Genomic DNA, 19,306 nt, shown 5'->3' with positions numbered 1-19,306 from the left:
CCACTTGTCAGAGTTCTGTTTGTGTGCTTGCCTGGGTGTGGCGTGAGTTTGGGATATACTGTATATCTTATGTTTCATCCCAGCATTGCGATAATAGAGACAGATATTGATAATTACTTTAGATTTCTTTTTTTTTTTTTTTTTTTCTTTTTTTTTTGCTTCTGTTGCTAGACTAAACAATTTCCTTGCTAGTAAACACCAACTTTGTCAGACTTTGGTGTTCACCGTTTTAAGAAGCCCTTTGTTTGAGTGATTGCTGATTGCTGGTTTCACTTCCAAAGTCAGGACAGCATTGCTCTTTTGTTGTCTGAGTATTTATTTCTGTCAAATTCCCAAATGCCCACAAGTCTTGTTGTCTGGGCCGTCTGTCTCTTTCTTTTCTTGGTAAAAGGATGGATTTATTTAAACTAGAAGTGATAAAAATGAAGTAGAAGCCGTCCCTTCTTCTGATTTTCTTCTACCGATCCACAAAATACATGTCAGGGCTACAGGAGAGGTCAATAACAAATGACAATGTTGTGCTAAACTGGGGTTTTGACCGCAGAGTAACCAAGGGCTCCCACAATGCAACTGCTCAGAGGAATTAATCATCACCTTCTGACCTCGTGCGCTGACCCTCTAAACCCTGGAGAAAACCTAAAGGGGTTATGGATGGTAGTAGAGACCGAGAGAAAGGAGGAGGGGAGTATGAGGAAAAAAAAGTCTTCCTCTCTCATGGGGCGTCTATGGAGCCTTTTTGAGTTGACAATTAATAGTCTCTGTAGGTTTCCTGAATGGAGAATTGAGACGAATTGTCTCTTGGCTATTCAGCTGCGTTCAAGCGTGCCGCCAGACAAAAGGAAAAAAAGAAAAGAAAAAAGAGATGGCTGTGAAGGCGAATTACCCATAAGGCTGTTTTTGAAACATTTCCTTTTTGTTTTGCAGGCACAGGCCCCATGGGAAGACCCCCATACACTTGTGTCCGCTCACTCTGACACTCACACTCACACACCACCCAGTGAAGTGACCATTTCGAAAGCCAGAAATCTGCCAAAACTGAACCACTTTAAAATAGTGATCTTTCAACAGCTCTTCTTATTGCGAGCCATTTAGCCACGGGACTGGTGAGGGAAAATATTGAGGCTGACGTTTGTTCGTGCTTGACGTTTGAAGGCAGAAATTATATTCACTCATTTCAGTAGCCACAGAACGACATTCTATACGTCAGTCGCTTTTGCTTACAGACAGCGAGGCACTGATGTAACGGTCGGGCCGTAAATCATGAAGAGAGTGCCTCAAATTATGTGGAACTCTAAAGGAATGGGCTCTCGCTCCATGGAGAAAGTTTTGGATCGCATCCGTAAAACGCAAAGGACGAAGCTGGGAATTGCCGTGAACAGTGGGAGATAATGAAATGTGCAGGCAACATGGGAAGGCCGTTGAAGTTTATTTTAATCCGCTAATGATGTCTTAGAGCCCTAGAATTCGTCTTTGGCCACAGGATTTCTTCCCATGCTATTTTGTCTTGGGAGACTGAAGTGCATACAAATGGCTTGTTAATTAAGATGGATGGTACTTCTTAAAAGCCCATCTTCATGATAATAAGCGAGAGTTAAACATGTGAAGCTTTGTAAGACCTCCTTGTAGTACGGAAGTGCTTGTGGAGGTATGTGCGCGGTATGACAGGGGGAGTGGTGGTCTTACAATCACACATGTATGAATGAGCATCTCGTGGCTTCCGTGTGATTGGTGCACAGTTTGCATTTTCATCCATTTGTATCTGTGGGTGAGAAAGAGAAAAGAGAGGCAGGGCTATCTCAGGGCCCTCCAGTCTGTTTCCATGAATGGCCTCAGCAGGGGGAAACTGTCCCTCATTGTCAAGTCATTTGGCAGAAGTCTTTTTAATGCCACCGCATGTTAAATTCATCAACATTTCTCCGACATTTTTTTCTTTCTTTTGCCCCTCAGAATGTCTTCAGATCAGGATTTCTTGCCAAGCTGGTTCCTGCTGAGGCATAAATAGCCACGGCAGATGTATTGTGCGCCAAAAAGAGCAATAGCTTTCTTGGCGATGAAGCAAAAAAAAAAAGAAGGGTATTTGGATCAGGAATAACCAGGTTGACTATTTATAAGAGCTTGATTAGGCTAGCCACTGTATACAAAATATAGGACTGCATTAATCATTTTGGCCACTAGGGGCAGAAGTAATCAGAAGCAGGCTGAGAGACTGTTGCCCTATGAAATTGTTACGCTAACTTATCTTCTCTCGCTCTATACGTAACAGACATGAGAGTGGTATCTATCGTATGTAACTCTCAGTAAGAACTCGATCAAGCATATTTGCCAAAATGGCAAACTATTACTTTAAGTGCATTCAGAATTGCCCATCATCAAAATGCAACAAACTGCAGTTGTAAAATATAAACTTCTGTCCATTGTTCCAAGTTATCCTGATCAGCAGGAGCTTTGGGTGGCAGTCGGCTTCCTTCTGGAGCGCAGGTCAGCGACGAGGTCGACTACTGCATCACCTCTTGTTCCCACACACATACGCCCTACCCACCCCCACCATGTTTCTCCTCCCAACATTAATGTTTTCAGGGGGTTTTCACATTAACAGGGGCTGCTGGTGGTGTCTGGAGCTTTTCACACAACAATCCGACTCCTGTTTTGGATTAAAGCCGGTTTCACCTCCCTACATATATACACGCATACACATATGCACTTACATTCCTTACTCGCTGTCCTCCACTCCTCCACTCATGCTTGTTAAATAAAGTAAACAGCAGTTGAGTATCATCTTTTTTCAATTCTCACCTCAGCACTTTTTTTTCACGAAGAACTCTGCCAGCCAGTGATGATGTGTTCAGTTCAACTTTAGTTCAACAGTTAAATTTAAAATTGAACTTTATGATCTGGATGAAAACTGGCGTTCTTTAGTGACTTGCAGAGCATTCTTACTTAATAATGTGCCACTATAGTGACCATGGATACCCTCAAAAGACAGGTCTTTGTGTTTGACCTGACCTGCTAGAAATAAAACACATTTAAAACCTGAAACCCTGTCAGCAACTAGCAAGTAGACAGGAAAAAGTCTGGGAACAACATTTCCTCTGATGCTTTCTGAACTCCCAACCATAATGGAAACCAGATCTAATGAATTGATAATCAAATCAGTGCCAAACATCATTACAGTAGGCTAATTATTTAACTTAGATTTCTAGGTTAAGGAATTAGCTCACTGCAGGGAAGAGGATGTCATCACTGACATGACTTGTTAAAAATAAGGTTGAATCTAGACTGAGATGCTTCGCTAATGCGTATTTCGTCCCCCCCCAGCTCCTGTAAATCTCATGCATTTATCATTGGTTGACAGCAACTATGAAATATATGCCATAATAGTCTTTTAAAGCCTCTCGCAAACCTTCCAGAAGTCTTGGAAAGAAACATTGGCTTTAGAGGAAGATGGCTGATATCACTTAGATCTAGCATTTATCGGTTAAAATTCCACTCATGCAAAGCCTGAGAGTACATATTGGGCCATTTGAAACAATCTCCCCGTCTTATATATATTTGTGATGGCTTCAGACAAATCACATCAAATTTGCATCAAAAGTATACAATAATATTACTTTTTTTTTTTGGCTTGAAGAAATACTCGGATCTCTTATTTAAGTACATAGATAATGCATTGGGAAAAGTACTCCATTACAAATGTGATCCAACAGTGAAATACACCTACTTCCTCTGTAAACTATATTTTTAATGTTGTAAGTGGTCCAGGTGGCGCTGAGTCTGACTACTTCATTATACTCTTGGAAAGTTTAAACTGTAGCAATGTGTTATATTGCAGCTGTCGGATGAAAGCTTAAGTTTGTATCTCCAATTTTGGGGATATTCCTTTCTTTCATATCAGTTGAAGGATTACATGCTGGAAAACATCCTCTTACAGTACCTCTTGTCCTTTGTAAAAATGCGTTGACATCAAGTTTAACACAAGGCAGCTCTTGAAAAGATATTGTTATCTGAAAACTGCAAATGAGCTTATCTTATGTTAAATGCAAAATGTTTTTTTTTTTAGCAAAGTAAGTGGTAAATACAGCCATCATAAGTAGGACAAAAATAAAAAGTATAATATTTGGTTTGAAATGTAGAGGAGCAACAGTGTGAAGTCTCAAAAAATGGCATACCGATCAAATCTGTAGGTTTTCAGTGCCAGAAATGGTTTAAAATCTATTTTGAGTGTTTTTATGAGGAATTACAACGTGTTGTGTTTCTCAGTTTATCTCCTTTCCATGGTCTGAATGGTTTGAATGCCGTAATTGGAGGTAATTGTGGAGAGAGCGCAGTGATAAGGCTGTAGACTCACACAGAGTCAGTGGCACCAACACGGATACGGACAGACGACTGACTCCAGTTTTGGTCTCCTTCCATTTTTTAAAGAAGTCCTTAAAAAGACAGATAACTGATAAAAAAAGAAGAAAAAAAAACATTTCTTTCCTTACATCTTCAAAGCATACTTTTCACAAATAGGCTAATTATTTTGTTTTTTATCTTTCATCTCACAAGGACAAAATGCTTGTTTTGATGTTCTTCTAACCTCCTAATCCAGGGATACAGAACACGCAGCATTTAATAGGCTATGGTAATTTCGGTGATGGCTTTGAATTGTGCTCGGGCTTCAAGGCGAGCTAAATCTTGTCTCGCCTCCATTAGCTCTACTCTGATCTTGCACAAGGTCTAATTAAACTTTCCATCTAACTCTCTCAGGTACGAATGAAGGGGAAAGAGTTATGGCTGTTTATAGTGAAGAAGAACCCCAGTTTGCACCGCTCATGGCCGGATACGGGACCATTATAAATGGCAATCCATCATGATTTGTTTCCACTCTCCTGTGTGCAGAGATGTCGGCAAACCCAGAACCTCTGTGAAACAATAGACTGGTCCAGATGACCTGGTGGGTTATTCGTTCTGTTGGATTATATGTCTCACCAGAAATGCTCAGAGGGAATCTTGCTTGGCAAGGGTTTGCAGGGGGCTTGAAGGGTCCTGCTGTAGACAAACAATCTTTTAACAGTTGGTGAAGTGGTCCGCCGAGAGGACCGTGATCCCCTTTATTAAAACCACTTGTCCGACATTGTCTCTCCTCTCTCTCCCCTTGGTTGGTTATATAAGGCCAAGGTGCTTTGTGATGGTTTGCAGGCTGCCCTGTTTTGTTTTGTCTGTCTCTTTCTCTTACTCACTTGAGCTCTGTTTTTTTCTTTCCATGGGACTGCAGAATATTTTGGGGGAACTTGAGGGGGATATGATCGTATCCTGACTTCTCTCCTGCACAGTGCGTTGAGGTTTGGCTGACGTCCAGCTTTGTCTGCTTTTTCCCGGGCACAGTCCCATCTCCGGCACGCTCAAATTCCAGTCTCTAGAGCGCGCTTGCACTTTGCAGAGCCTGATGACTGTGGTTGGAAGATGAATGACTTTGCAGGCATTTATTTGACAGATCGAGCCCGTTGCGATTGTACACGTGTTAAAGAAACCGTACGGTTTGACCATGTCTTCATTCTTTTAGTTGTGTTTCTTTTGTTGTTAAAAGACAGAGCTGAGGTGGCACTTTTACCAGTGTCTTTGACCCACAGAACCCATACGTTCTTTAACTTCCCATAAATCTGGAGCCAAGAGTTTATGACATTCTATCTAAACAGTTGAAACAACCACAAGGAGAGGTAGAGAAGTAAGTGAAGATGAAGTGAAATAATGATGGTCTTTGTCTGCATATCTCTGGAGTTACAGGGAATTATTTATGTTGAATGTGGCGTTTTATCATGCACTTTACAATTCCTCTTACATAGCAGAGCATTCATCAGATGTGCTTGGATCATGCCATACGGTTTTCAGCTTAAGCAAGGCAAACACAGACCTAGGCCTGGGCTTTTTCTACGTCGGTCGGTAATCCCTTTTCAAAGTTGAGAGAATGACAGATTCCTCTGTACAATATGGTGGCTCTTAAATAGAGCAGGAACTTTGGGGGTAGTATGATAGTATGATTTCCCAATGTGCAGGGAGTTGGTTAGAAACATCTTGGAGTTAAATACTTTGTTAAAGCAGTTGTGGGAATTATGCGACGTTCTTATTGACCTGCTTGGGAGTGGTTCTTCAAAGGTTTCACAGTCAGCGGTTGGAAGGGATATAACCTCTCCGTCTGCATATGAGAAGGCCCAGAGATGACATTAATGCTCCTTTGGAGAAGCACGCCAATTGGAGCGTTTGTATTTTTTTGCTTCTGTCGGAATACTCTGCTAACCAGCCCAAGCTGTACCAGCCTTCGACTCGGTCACAGTCCTCACATTACACAAGGCCCCAGCTGAGGCATTAGATCAATGTAACCTTAGATAACCATCATGTCATTGTAAACAATATATATATCATATACCTCAGATTGGATTAGATTTGGTTATTTATTTATCATACGTAGTGGAATCAGCACGTTTCAAAGACTGTCTTTTATGGCATTGCAAAAATTCCTTTGCGCCATTTAGCTGTTTATACTGCGCCAAAGCCTGACTAATTTCTTTTAACAGCACATGATTCTGGCTCTGACTCCATGATGAAGTGTTATATTTGGAATTGCTTTGTGATCCCAGGTTTTTTGACAAACTAGGTCCAACTCGGACTCATGTGCACATCAGTGAAAAATGGATGATGCAAAGTGGAATCGTTCAATCTCAGAGGCCAATTATAATGAGTGCTGGAAGTCGGTGCTTCCCCCAACCCTTGACCCAGAGTCGTCAACAGCATATATAGAGACATTTAAACATTTTGAAATGATAGTTTCCTGCAGGAGGCGCACCCTGCTCCAATTTTTATGATCAGATGAGCTCAACATTTACAGGCCAACTGTTGCATCAGTTGCACTAGAGTTCACTTTTTTTCTGCTTTGGAAGAAATGTAGCCTGTGCTAATGATGTGAATTTCAACCTTTTGACTCAGATGTTCAGGGTGTTCAATGGAGCAAGCATGCACTGTATTACTCATCTGTAATACAAACCATTCTTCACTTAATTAATCAGACCCTCTACTGGTTATTGGAAATAACTGAGTAGGTAACTGACGAAATATGTGCAGCCTACATGGGATTGTGCTCAAATAATAGATTGTTTGCTCCTGCAGTGACTTCTCCCCCTGCCTGTCTGTCTGCAGAGGTCTTGGCATAACTGCAAGTATGAGCCGTTTTAAGGTGGAAACATATGAAAACCTGTGCTACTTCCACTTTTTAGATGTGGGGAAAAATGGCGAAGGTTGTTTGCTCTCAGGCATGCAGGTGATGCTTTTACCTTCAGCTGTAACCAGAACTGTTTCTTCTCACTTCGGAAATTACAGTGTGGTGGGATGGAAGAAGTATTTTTGGTGTATTCTGTTACTCTTGAGGTAAATGTCTGTACTTTGATGTCTGCTTTGCTTCCACAAGCAAGTCATTTTAAAGATGGTTAGATGTGGGCTGTCAGTAATACAAAATGAGAATGAATGATGCAGCAACACTTTGATGCTTTCTAATGGTTAGTTCACCCAAATGAGAAAAACATACACAGTCATTTCTCAAATAGCCCTAGCCACACAGAAAGTTTAATAAGAAAGAAATACTCTTTTGAAACTTAGGCCTCCACCCCAGTACGTTGGAGGTTAATGGAATTTCATTTGTGCTCCTCATGGCATTAAAAATGACATTTGAAAAAACTCAACAGCACATTGTCTTTCCAGAATCAATGTTTACAAGGTTACTCTTTGGTCATAATTCGCAGATCTCTCCCTCAACAGCTTTCATATGGACAATTTCTTTGGTTGGAAGTTCCAGTGAGGTCAGTGAATTATTCAAAATAATTGGGACATTTTTACTGGAAAGACAAGTTGCTGTTGAATTTTTCAGATGTATTTTCTCCTGCTTTGAGCACATTAAAAATCCATTCTTCCCATTTATATTGGGGTCACCACAGAAATTGCAGATATCTCAAAACCTCGGCACATAAAAACAAAACTATCTACATGGCTAGATATTACTAGAGGTTAGTGGGAAAATGTGTATTTCTGTAATATGGGTGAACAGAGCCTTTAAATTTAAACTCTATGAGTGATAAAGGAGACTAGATTACATAACATAAACTCAGTCATCTAAATTATCCCACCTGTCAGTTCGGCATATATCATATACGCTCTGGGAATTTTGTGAAAAGATTAATGTATCACTGCTGAGTATGAGCTCCAGTCTCAACCTCTTGGACAAATACCTTCCATCACTTTAGGTCTCATAATCGACAGCGCTCAGGAACCACTTGACGCGTGAATCATTCATACCTCCCCATAAATAATAAAACCCTGGCAGCCAGTTAGCACCACCTGCAACTTGAAACAGTAGTTCGTGAAACACAATCTTTTACCTTGTAAACTAATGTGTTTCACCTGCCTCGGCCGGGGCGTCTGGGTCCACCACAGCAAGGTAGAGGGAACAAAACCGCTCATCCTGCTTCTCTCATCCTCCCCCCTCTTGACCTTGCTTCCTCTTCCTCCAATGAATTTTTCACCAAAGCTCTTTGATATATTCCTGTCCAGTGGGAGCCTGGGTAATGCAAACTGGAAGCGTGAGGCATAATTATTTCTCAAAACTGCACTTCTACCCTAATTAGTTTGCTCCTCAGAAGTGGGCCTTGCATTATTTACACATCAAGGGGACACACAGGGCGGGGGATAAATATTCATTGTTTGTTGACTTTGCCCCGGTCCCTCGGCTCAGGCGCAAGTTGAGTCAAGAGCCGCTGTCATTGTGGCTTGTTTAATACAACTTTTGCATAGCTGGTGCCCAGTACATAACCTGTCTTGTTCTTCTGTAATTATCTCCACTCATGCAGACACCAACTCAGTCGGTTCAATAAGTGGACAACATACTCATCCTGGCACAAGCAGATCAGATGAATGGGTGTTAATTGATGAGATTTGCAGACTTGCCCTGCTGCAATCAGTGTCATAGCAGTAAACAACAAGGAGCATGTTTTATGCAGCCATACTCTGACACTATTTTAGCTATGTCTCCCTCAAGCTTTTTGTTCTGGGTCATCTTTAATGAACTGAGCTTTTTCCAAAAGGAGTCTGTGGCAGCCGTTATGAAGAGTTTCCTGCTACTGTTGGTTGCAAAGCAGATTTGTGGGACATGAAGTCTGCTTTTCCTGTCAATAGCTGGGTATGAATAGGCTGCTGTATCTGACCTCCCACCTTTGTGGTTGTACGGCCTTGAGGCCTATTGTTTGCTCTATAAATGCCTGCTGGGAAACTCTTGTTGCCTCAAAAAGCTGCACCCATTGTGGATTTTTGACAACTGTTCTTTTCCCATTTCCTATTTCATTTCATCCCTGTGTGTTTCAGCGGGTTGTGAAAGAGAGGTTGGGGTAGCTTGTGATGCATGGCACAAGAATTACCATAATCACTGTCAACATTAATGGAGATCCTATCACTGGAGAATTTAAACACGGCTTTTCCATATTTATAGAGTCAATAAACAGAGAATGTGCAGCAAAATGTCTGTTATGATTCAACAGCGAGCCGTGTTTACTGGCTTTGAAATGCATATTTGGGTTAGTGGATGAGGCGGAGGGGATCGCAGTTTAGGTTGTGGGATTGAGTGAAATTGTAATATCGCCACACTAGACACAGAACATCTGACACCATAAATGTCTCACTCTCACTGTCTCCAGGGTTTCCACTTACCCTCAGACATTTGCATTGCTGAGCTTGTGTAACTGCTTCTCTGTCCTGCTATAGGTGGCTAGGTGTCTACATACTTTGGCCTTGTTGTATATTAACAGCAAACCAGGATGGTGATGAAGGGTTCTCCAAGTGTGGTGAAAGAACCGTTGGGGATCCTTAAGTGGGCTCACAGGATCTTTTTTGTAAAATGAGGAAAAGTTAAATGTCAATTTGATTTACTTGAAATCACATAATTTATGTAAACAACTGATCTAATCATAGGTTTCACTCCTGCCACTGCTGTGCCTGTAATACATTTAGGTTATCAGAACAAGTCTCACTATATGGGACAAGGTTTATGCACATGGGGGGTCTGTGGTCTACAGTAATGTGTGTTTATTTTGGTTTCTAAGACATGAAAGTTAAAATCCCTGAGCTGCAGTTAGTTTGCTCTACAGTTACACTCACTGTAAGTCTCTATGGGAAAGAGCCTCAAGTCAATTTGTAGATTGTACAATTTCCACGAGCTCCAGTGACAGTGGGGTATGGGTTCTACCCACAATGCAGTTCTCTAGATATGTTAGTTTGTGTTAGTTCAACATGTAGGTACTGTATCTGGAGCGGTACTCCTTTTTGTACTACAGTACTACTAATGTCAACAAACAAATGTTCTTGTTTCTTCTTCGACTTTCTTCTATAATGAGCTAGTTTAATAAACAAATCTGTAATTAAATAAGTTTAGACATGTGATTTAAAGGCAGCTTAACCACCGTAAATCACATGAATTCAATTGAGTTGAGACAGAGATGGCAGTGACTGCTACTCTGCTAAGCTAGGCTAGTTCCCTACCTTTTAGTTTTTCTAATGTTACTTTTCCATTATAATTACATTTAGCTACTGCCTGATTCATGTGGTTTAACAAACTCAAGTTGGAGCATCAAAATGTGGAAGCAGGTAGGAAAAAGTGGGTAAATTAGATTCAGCTACGGCTATCTCATCAGCTCATGGATATATAATCACCAGCTAGCCTTAACTAGCCGTAGTGCAGACAGAGGCTACAATGATTAACATTACAGTTAGCATTGCTGCTACTCTGCTAAGCTAGGTCAGGTTGTAGGACTTATTTATCTGGTATTACTTTTTTCTCTACATTATAATTACATTTAGTCACTGCTTTGTTTATGTGGTTTAACAAACTTAATTACTAAGGTGTTGGAGAATCAACATTGATTATTCAATTAAAGGTGAAAGTTGGTAAATTTGCTATCTCACTAGCTAGCCGTAACTAGCCAGAGTCTAACCCCTTCTGTTTGGGTTTGACCTCTCTATTTTTTTGTGAATTTGACATGCTGTTTTCCCAAAAATGTTCAAATGTTGTAATATTTTTATATAGCAGAACAGATGTTAAAGGTTTCTGGTCTTAATGCAGTGTTGACCGGATATGTAGTTGTTGGGTTTGGCTTTGAAGGGCAGACTTTTTCTACTATTAAATCTAAATAGCCTACATATTTGGAAAAACAATAATTCAGTCTACTTAGTTTTTGACCTTTCAAGTCAATATACTACACTTCATCACATCATTTCACAGCTTTTCCTCTCCAGTCTCTCTGGAATCAGAGAATAACTTTCCCCTTCTTGTGCAGCTTCTTCATCATCTGAAATCCAAGAAAATGGACGCTTTTTTCTTCTTCTTCTTTTTTTGCAGCAATATTAACAGCTGTAGCAAGCAGAATTTGGCAAAGCTTTAACAGAAACTGTGGTGTTTATTCTTCCTCTGCAGGTGGAGATTACGCTGCAGGACGTCAATGACAACCCGCCTGTTTTCCCTAATGATATTCTTGATGTGACCATTGAGGAGAACGTTGGAGATGGCTTCAAGATAATGCAGCTAACAGCCACGGATGCAGACAAGGTAATAGCTCCCCCAGTTTCTATTCAGTCTGACAATGTTTTTGTACTTTTCTGTGCCCGTTTTCCACTCCACTGCTTTCAAAATAGATATCCTGGGAGTAATTTGAATTGAAAATATGCTTTAAATTTTTGTTCCTACTGTGTAGAAACCACTATAGATTCAAATGAGATTTTGAGGCCAATGCAGCTGTCAATAATGAAATGAAGCTAAGTCGACATTTAGTATCTTTACGTTGGACCATTTTCATCACAAAAAACATTGGAAATATTCAGGGCAGAATAGCCATTAAAACTATATTAAGACCATGGTAGTAAATATGTGCGTATGAGCAATAGATAGAACAATAATAAGTTGTCCATTGAGGGTATTTCATAAAGAAGGGGAGGCACAGGAGGAGTTTTAGAGGTGATAGTTATTAGTTGGATAGTCTCACATTGCCAGACCTTCCTCCACAGCGCTGCTGAGGAGGGTCTGGCTTGTCCACACAGCATTCCGGGATGGGAGAAAAACGTGCTCTGGTTTATTGGCATTTCTTTAAACCAATCACAATCGTCCCCGGACACAATGACGGTGCCTCTGAAAAATAGCTTCAGGACTTTTTTTTTTTTTTTGGTGGAACATGTGTACGTTCAAAAGTTGTTTTAGTCGTGCAACAGAAAACTCAGATTGGACAGATAGTCCAATTTTTTTACCCGGCAGAGATCTGAGGAGCAGTTAACCATAGTGCTCATAAATCGACGGGAGTATAGAATGTCAACACAAAGAAAGCAGAAGCTGATGGACATCCAACCTAAAAAGAGGGACATCCGGCTGATATTGCGCCACCTAAACAATCCGAGAAGTGGACCGTTGTCAATATAGACTATTTGGTGGACAACAAAATATGGTGATATCAAGAAAGATTGTGCTTCCTTCACCCACACACAGCAACACAAACACATAGACCACTTTGAATAAATCTGTCTTCATAAATTTTCTTTTCTAGACACACACATACACAGAATTTTCCTCTCTGTCTCATGTGTTGACGGTATCTGAGACGCCTTGAGGCCACTAGTGTCACAGAGCCTGTAGGAGAATGGCTAGCGATAGATTTTTCGGCCTGTCGCTCTGATAGTCCCTCTGCGGCCCCCATAGTTCACATTACATCACCGAGATCACTCTCAATTAGTTAAAAGCTCCATCTTTAGCTGCTTTAGGCAGGATATGGACATTAAATCCTGCAGTGAGCGAAACGTAGGCCCTGCCGGCATCTCCAAGGTCTGCGGTCCCCCAGCCAAGCCAAAGGACACAGTTGAAGTGAATGGAAAAAGTCAGGCCATAGAGAGGAGAGAGATTAAAAGGAGAGAATATGGACTCAAATTTAATGCTAACTTATGAGGCCACACGTCTTTTATTGCACAGCTGTTGCCTCAGCCCCCTCGTCTTCGGATTCCGAATGTGAGAAAAGTCGTACAAAATCTCACTTCTGGCCATTCCTTTTGTCAGAATACTATATTGACTGTAAATCTCAGACCTGGAGGCAGGTCAGTCTTTTCAGTAGGGGGATTTTAAGGACTTTATTTGATTATTTTTCTTTTTTTTAGCGCCAAAGTAGTCACAGCTTTGATCTTGTAAGCATATGGTATTGAAATCAAACTGTGCAGTTGGTCACTTTTTCCTCACATCTCAGTATTAGCCTGAGCCGTAAGGTAAAACTTTAGGCTTTAAGTAATTTGGAGATAATTAAGCGTTCATTTTTGCATACAGACGTGTGCATATAAGTCTTCCCAAATGATCAATTAAAAGAACTTTCATTCAAGAGAAGCCACATTTTGCTTCCAGGCAGGGATTCAAATGAAAAGGAAAACGTAGAGACACTGGAAGAGAATGTAGAGAAGCCTTTTTTTGGAATTACAGATTCTAGAGATGTTTACCTCAAACTTCATTGCTGCCATGAATAGGTTGCTTAAATAAAATCCTGTGCTTGATTCCAGCAGTCACTTGGAGCCAGATATAAGGCCAGCCAAGTCTTTGCCCACATCCTTACGCAGGAAACTTAAGTTACGCGTACGGAACGCATTGGAGCCCTTGTTGAGAAAGCCACATGTGTGAGTCAGTGCAGAGTAGCCAAGAGTGCAAGCTGTTGGCCAGCTGACATGCTGAATTCAGACATCGTAATGATCCCATCCAATTTAACAGTGCTACATGTGGGATTCATGTGTGAGGGTATTAAAATGCTGTTTCTACGCATCCGTTTTTCGCTACACCCATTTCCACCCCAAAAAGAAGGAAGAGGTTGCAGTACAGTTGAAAGAAAATCAAGATAGAACTTTGCTCTTTTTTTCTAATTGCAGGCTTGGCCTCTCTGAAAATGTTTCTCACCTCATTTGAACGAAAAATGCTGCCCTTTGTGCTTTTGGAAAGACTGTGAATGTTTTATAGAATTCTGACCTTGTGTGGAAAATATGTTACAGGTAAAAAACATAACAATGGCTGTTTTAGGAGAGGTCTCTGAAAGTAAGCATAGCCTCAAAATTAACAGTAATGTGTTCCAGAGGCTTACACACCCACCACACGTATATTTCTAGACACTTTTTTGCAGTTATGAATGTGTTGAAAACAGATTCACAAAGTAAAGTAAAGTAAGTGCAGCCGGTTAGTCCATCTCTACCTTTTTAAGGGCTTTATGGCTGAGCTCTCAGTGACAACATATAGCTTGATTTTCATGAGTCTGTATTATGATTGGCTTGCATGCTCGTTGCTGTTGCATACAGGAAGCTCACTATCCCTGCCGGCGCTGTCTTGCTTCACACCTCTCACTTCTCATAGAAACAGCTTGCTCCCAAAAACCACTCATCTGCTAAATGAGTTTCCTTCTGCTCCAGTCTGGTACGCTCTGGTACACTTCCCCCTCCCCAACAAAAGCTGTTAACTAGTCAAACTCTTGAGTTAAGGTCAAGAGGGCAACCAGTGTGTAAGTGTATGCATGTGTTTACAATCTTAATTACTTATGCTAGTTTATAGTAAAGAAAGAGAGAGGAATTAGCGCATTACACATGAGAGTGTAGATATGTTTATGTGTATAAATGCATGCCTGTGTTCATAATTTGTATAGGTGTGTGAGTGTTGGACTGTGGCCTAGATGGACCCCGTGCTCGGCCTCTCCCACCTCCCTCGCTCTGCCTTTTGAACCCTATCAGAAAATTAATTGGTGATCCGGGGGTGTTGGGTTCCGGACTGCAGCCCAGGTGGCTGATGGGATTGCCAGATCTGGAGCTACTGATTGATAGATGACAGCAGGGCCCTTAAATGATTGGAGCCTCGCTCCGTCCTTCTCGTCTCCCTCGGTCTTTTTTTATTGGGCCTGGATCGCTGACCAGGTCTCTGGTAATGCAATGAGAGACAGGGTCAAGAAGTCTGAGGTTTTATCCGTCATAAAACAGGCCACGGGAAAGAGATAAGAGCAAGTCATGAACTTGGCCTTACAATATTGACTCTCGTCTAAATCTTTTGGCAAACAACCACATTGTCTAGACTTTTTGGAGCATTAACATTTATGCACAAAGTCCTATGCACTTAAAGATAAAAGGGAAAGAAAATATGTCATTTGTCTTTGTGACAACATATTTTCATTCTGTTCTCTTCACTCACCAAAATGTGTAAAATAATGACATATTTACTCCTTAAATACTTGTTTTTTTTAAAACTTATTATCACTTATTATCTACATTTTTACTTATTGCTTATAAATTAGACCTTTGCCATTTCATACAGTGTGTTTTTTTTTCAAAAAGAATGCTTTTTAGGCAAAACAATCTAAGTTCAGTTCACAGCAGTGGACAACGAAACCATAAACAATTGGTGCCTCAAGAACCAGAGAAATGTCTGTCATTTTCATCAGAAACCTTTGACACAGGGAGGCACTAGCATCAGAGAGGCAAAGATGCTAAGCAGCGACGAGCAACGCAACAACAAGGAGTTGTCAAAAGTGTAACTTTATGCTAATGCAAAAAAATAGCAGCACTTGTGCTCCCAAAGCAAAGTGCTCAATTGTTCAGGAGGGGTTGAAGATGTAACTTGCGTGCTTAGCAAATGCATGCCTGAAAACTAAAGATTAAGTGAGAAGTGAGACACAGAGTGCTAATGTTACCCTTCAGCATTACTGCATGCACACCGTTTATGTAAAATATAGTTTGTTATGTGAGCACCATTGTCCACCAAGGCAGTAAATGTATCGACATGCAGATAGAGCAACCGCTTAATGGAACGCCTCTCTACATAAGCCTTTCCATTGTCCCATCAGGATCAAAAAGAAGCACACAAACATCAGACATAGCTGAAAGAGTCTCTTTTAGCTTAGCTCTTAACGGGCTGTAACCAGAGCTTCATCTCACTGAATAGCTGTAACTTTTTGATGTTGCTTTTTCTTTTTGGCAGAAGACACACAGTGATACAGTTGTCTGATCTCTTATTGTCCCCGGCACAAATATAAATGTCAGGCTCTGTCGTCAGGCTCATTCAGTTGTCATATTACATTCAGTCCTCCTCTCCTATTCCAAAAACTCTTGCTATAGCTAGCACATGCGTCATGGCGCTTGTACTTGTCCAAGGTAACAGAGGATCTATTAGTTGCATTTATAGAGGAACACTATAGCCCCCCAAAAGTTCAAAGACTGAGAGGGAGTCTCACTAGAACATTGCCATTCAGCTTCTGCTTCTTTTTCTCTGTCTATTGTGACCTGTCCTTTTCATGATAAGCCATACGAATGATACATTTTATTATAGATTATGTGATTTAATATGTGTAAAAGTAGTTTGTGTTTTTGACAGATGTCAGAGGTTAAAGTGGCCTAGGTGTTTTGAGTTGCTGCACTGCTAAAATCATTTTTCAAAACTAGCAAAGAAATCAAACAATTTTAGTGGCATAATCCTAACCCCTGCCCCAAACAAGTCCAATTATGTGAAGAATTTTGTTGAATCAAGAACTTTTTTCATTGTATTTGTGCAGCAATTCACCTTAAACTGTCACTTACTGACACTTTCAATAGCTTCAAATTCTGCAAACTCGTTGATTTGTATTTAGAAACAGGGTAAAATAATGTTACTGCACTGAGATATGTGTTCTCTTTTTTTAAAGAAAACAAGACTTTTAGGACTTGGTAAGATGGAGATTTATTATATTTTTAATGACATCAATAAAGTTTCCTCTCTTTTTTCCTGTCAGTTTTTAATTTCAGAGTTGATGTTTCTCCAGTGAATCGTCAACATTCTCTTGTTAACTCAGGGTGCTTGTGCAGGGTGTTTCCTTTTTGATCAAAGACATGCATGAAGTTTGGAGTTTGTCTCATGTTTGTGCAGGTCAGCTGGGTATAATAACTCTACATACGTTTTCTGTTCTTCTGTTGATGTCTCTGTCTTGATTTGCGATCTGTAGCATGGCCTCTTTGAAACCACAAGCCTTTTCCTTTATGGATGGTCTACGTGAAGAATGGTTTCATTCATGCTAGACAAGGGTGGTAAAGTGATTTCCTACCAGATAGAGTTGCTTTGATACTTGTAATCACGATGCTCTCCCCCTCCTCTGAGTTCAGCAAAGTACATCTAACTTACTGGCCCCTGTTTCACTCTGAACCCTGAGAAAGAGTTGGAACAATGCTCTAGAAAACGTAGCCAGCAAATATTGACTTCAAATTTGGCTTTTGGTTTGTTGCCTGCAATGAGCTTAAATTTTTTTTGAAACAATGAAGATGTAAACACAAATGTTGATTCCACAGTTCTGCTTAAGTTTATGCTTTCGTGCTATAAACATGCAGACTGAATTATGCAAGTTCAGTTGAGTTCAGGTTACTATATAGCTGTGATCAGTTACAAGCTATAATATTACATTTTTCTTTCTTCACCTCAGGGTCCCAATGCTCTTGTGACGTACACCATCATCAGTGGGGCAGATGACAGCTTTCGGATTGACCCTGAGTCTGGTGATCTGATCGCCACCAAGAAGCTGGATCGGGAGCGTCGTTCAAAATATTCCCTTCTGGTGCGCGCAGACGATGGAAAACAGTCGTCTGACATGAGGCTGAACATCACCGTCAAAGACGTCAACGACCACACGCCCAAGTTCTCCCGTGCAACGTATTCGTTTGATATCCCCGAAGACATGGCACCAGGTAAGATCTTATGAAGCATCCAATTACAACCTAATACACACTAACATGCAAAGAATGTAGACATTGTAAACTCAGACAGGCAATGTTTTGTCTTCTGCAAAAGCCCTTAGACCGAACTCTGTTAAGGTCATCAAGAGCCTCAAATTATTCGGAGCAGCTTCTTTGTAGCAATTTAATAGAGCATTTTTTATAAGAACATTTTTATATGACTGTTGTAGCTCTCCCAAATCCTCTGTATCTTCCTTAAGGGGGAAATTAAGAGTTTAATAGGTCAAAGGGACAGTAACTGATATCTGATTTATATGGAAATCTATCAGCGACCAGCAGGATTTAAAATAATACTGACAACTTTCTGGCACAGCTCCTTTTTTACTCTCACCGCTTTATTCACAAAAAAGATAAACAATAAGTTTGGAAATGAAAGAAGAATGCCAAGTGAAGATGTAATTAAGATATTATTATGTAAAGTACTAATAAAAACACTTGGTATAGGCACTGGTATAGCATTATCTTAATCCCTATGTCTTCAGTTTAATACCAATGATTGGAAGAGTTTTGGTTCCAAAACAGTAACAGGCCAAGTGAGAATAAAAAAGCAAAGCTGGCAGACTGATCACTGAGTCACTGGTATTAATAAACAGGCCTAATAACCCCCTGTAGATATATTAAAGTCATTTTTTTTCTCTAGGGCAGTAAAGTCTAACTTCTCGCCTCTGTGTTCTGACTCTCGCAGGCTCCATCGTGGCGGCGATCCTGGCCAGCGACTCTGACTCAGGGGTAAACGGAGAGGTCACCTACTCGCTGGAGGAGGAAGACGAGGACGAGACCTTCCTCCTGAACCCAGTGACGGGAGTTTTCAACGTGACGCGTCCTCTGGACTACGAGACTCAGCAGTACTATATTCTGACAGCAAAGGCCCGGGACGGCGGGGGGCAGGCCAGCATAGTCAGAGTGTATTTCAACGTCCTGGATGTGAATGACAACCCGCCCATCTTTAACACCAGCGTGTACAGCACGTCTGTCTCGGAGAGTCTGCCACCTGGATCCAGTATTGTCACTGTTGGGGCCAGTGATGCTGATGATGGTATGTACATGTGGGACATTTATATGGGAGACGGAATTAAAAGGAAGATAAACATTAGAGCCGACAATACTATTAATACTACCAGAGCTAATGAATGAAATGGGCCATATTTGCTTTGAACATAATTAACATAACCCAAACAAATATTTTTGGCAGTGATCCGTCAAACATTTGTATTATTTGGCTGGGTATTTTTCTGAGAAATGACATGAAGCATAATTTCAAGATAACAGATGTTGAAAACTAAACTTAACTGAAAACCAAGAAAGAAGTTAAAATAAAAACATTAACTGCGGTTTCTTTTTGATGCTCACACATATACTAATACTGATATGTAGGTATATGTAAAAAACTGATATGTAGATCCAGCTCTTAGAAATATACAGTCAATAAATATATACAAGGTGCAATATTCCACTGTTGAATCGCTCATAGCTTATTTCCTTTTTTTTTATCATT

At 40.6% G+C, this 19,306-nt stretch overlaps 1 protein-coding gene across 1 annotated transcript in view; it reads left to right on the top strand.

Moving 5' to 3' along the window:
• fat4 (FAT atypical cadherin 4) overlaps window positions 1-19,306 on the top strand; it is a 105,831-nt gene that overhangs the window by 41,043 nt on the left and 45,482 nt on the right. Inside the window, exons 2-4 of the mRNA XM_078260055.1 lie at window positions 11,483-11,614; window positions 17,502-17,763; window positions 18,497-18,847. Coding sequence (XP_078116181.1) covers window positions 11,483-11,614; window positions 17,502-17,763; window positions 18,497-18,847 — 745 coding nt within the window. The remainder of the gene's footprint in view (window positions 1-11,482; window positions 11,615-17,501; window positions 17,764-18,496; window positions 18,848-19,306) is intronic.

The sequence above is a fragment of the Sander vitreus genome, chromosome 10 (assembly GCF_031162955.1).
Source record: "Sander vitreus isolate 19-12246 chromosome 10, sanVit1, whole genome shotgun sequence".
NCBI lineage: Eukaryota > Metazoa > Chordata > Actinopteri > Perciformes > Percidae > Sander > Sander vitreus.
Note: the sequence above shows the minus strand (reverse complement) of the source record. Positions and strands in the feature narration are given on the sequence as shown.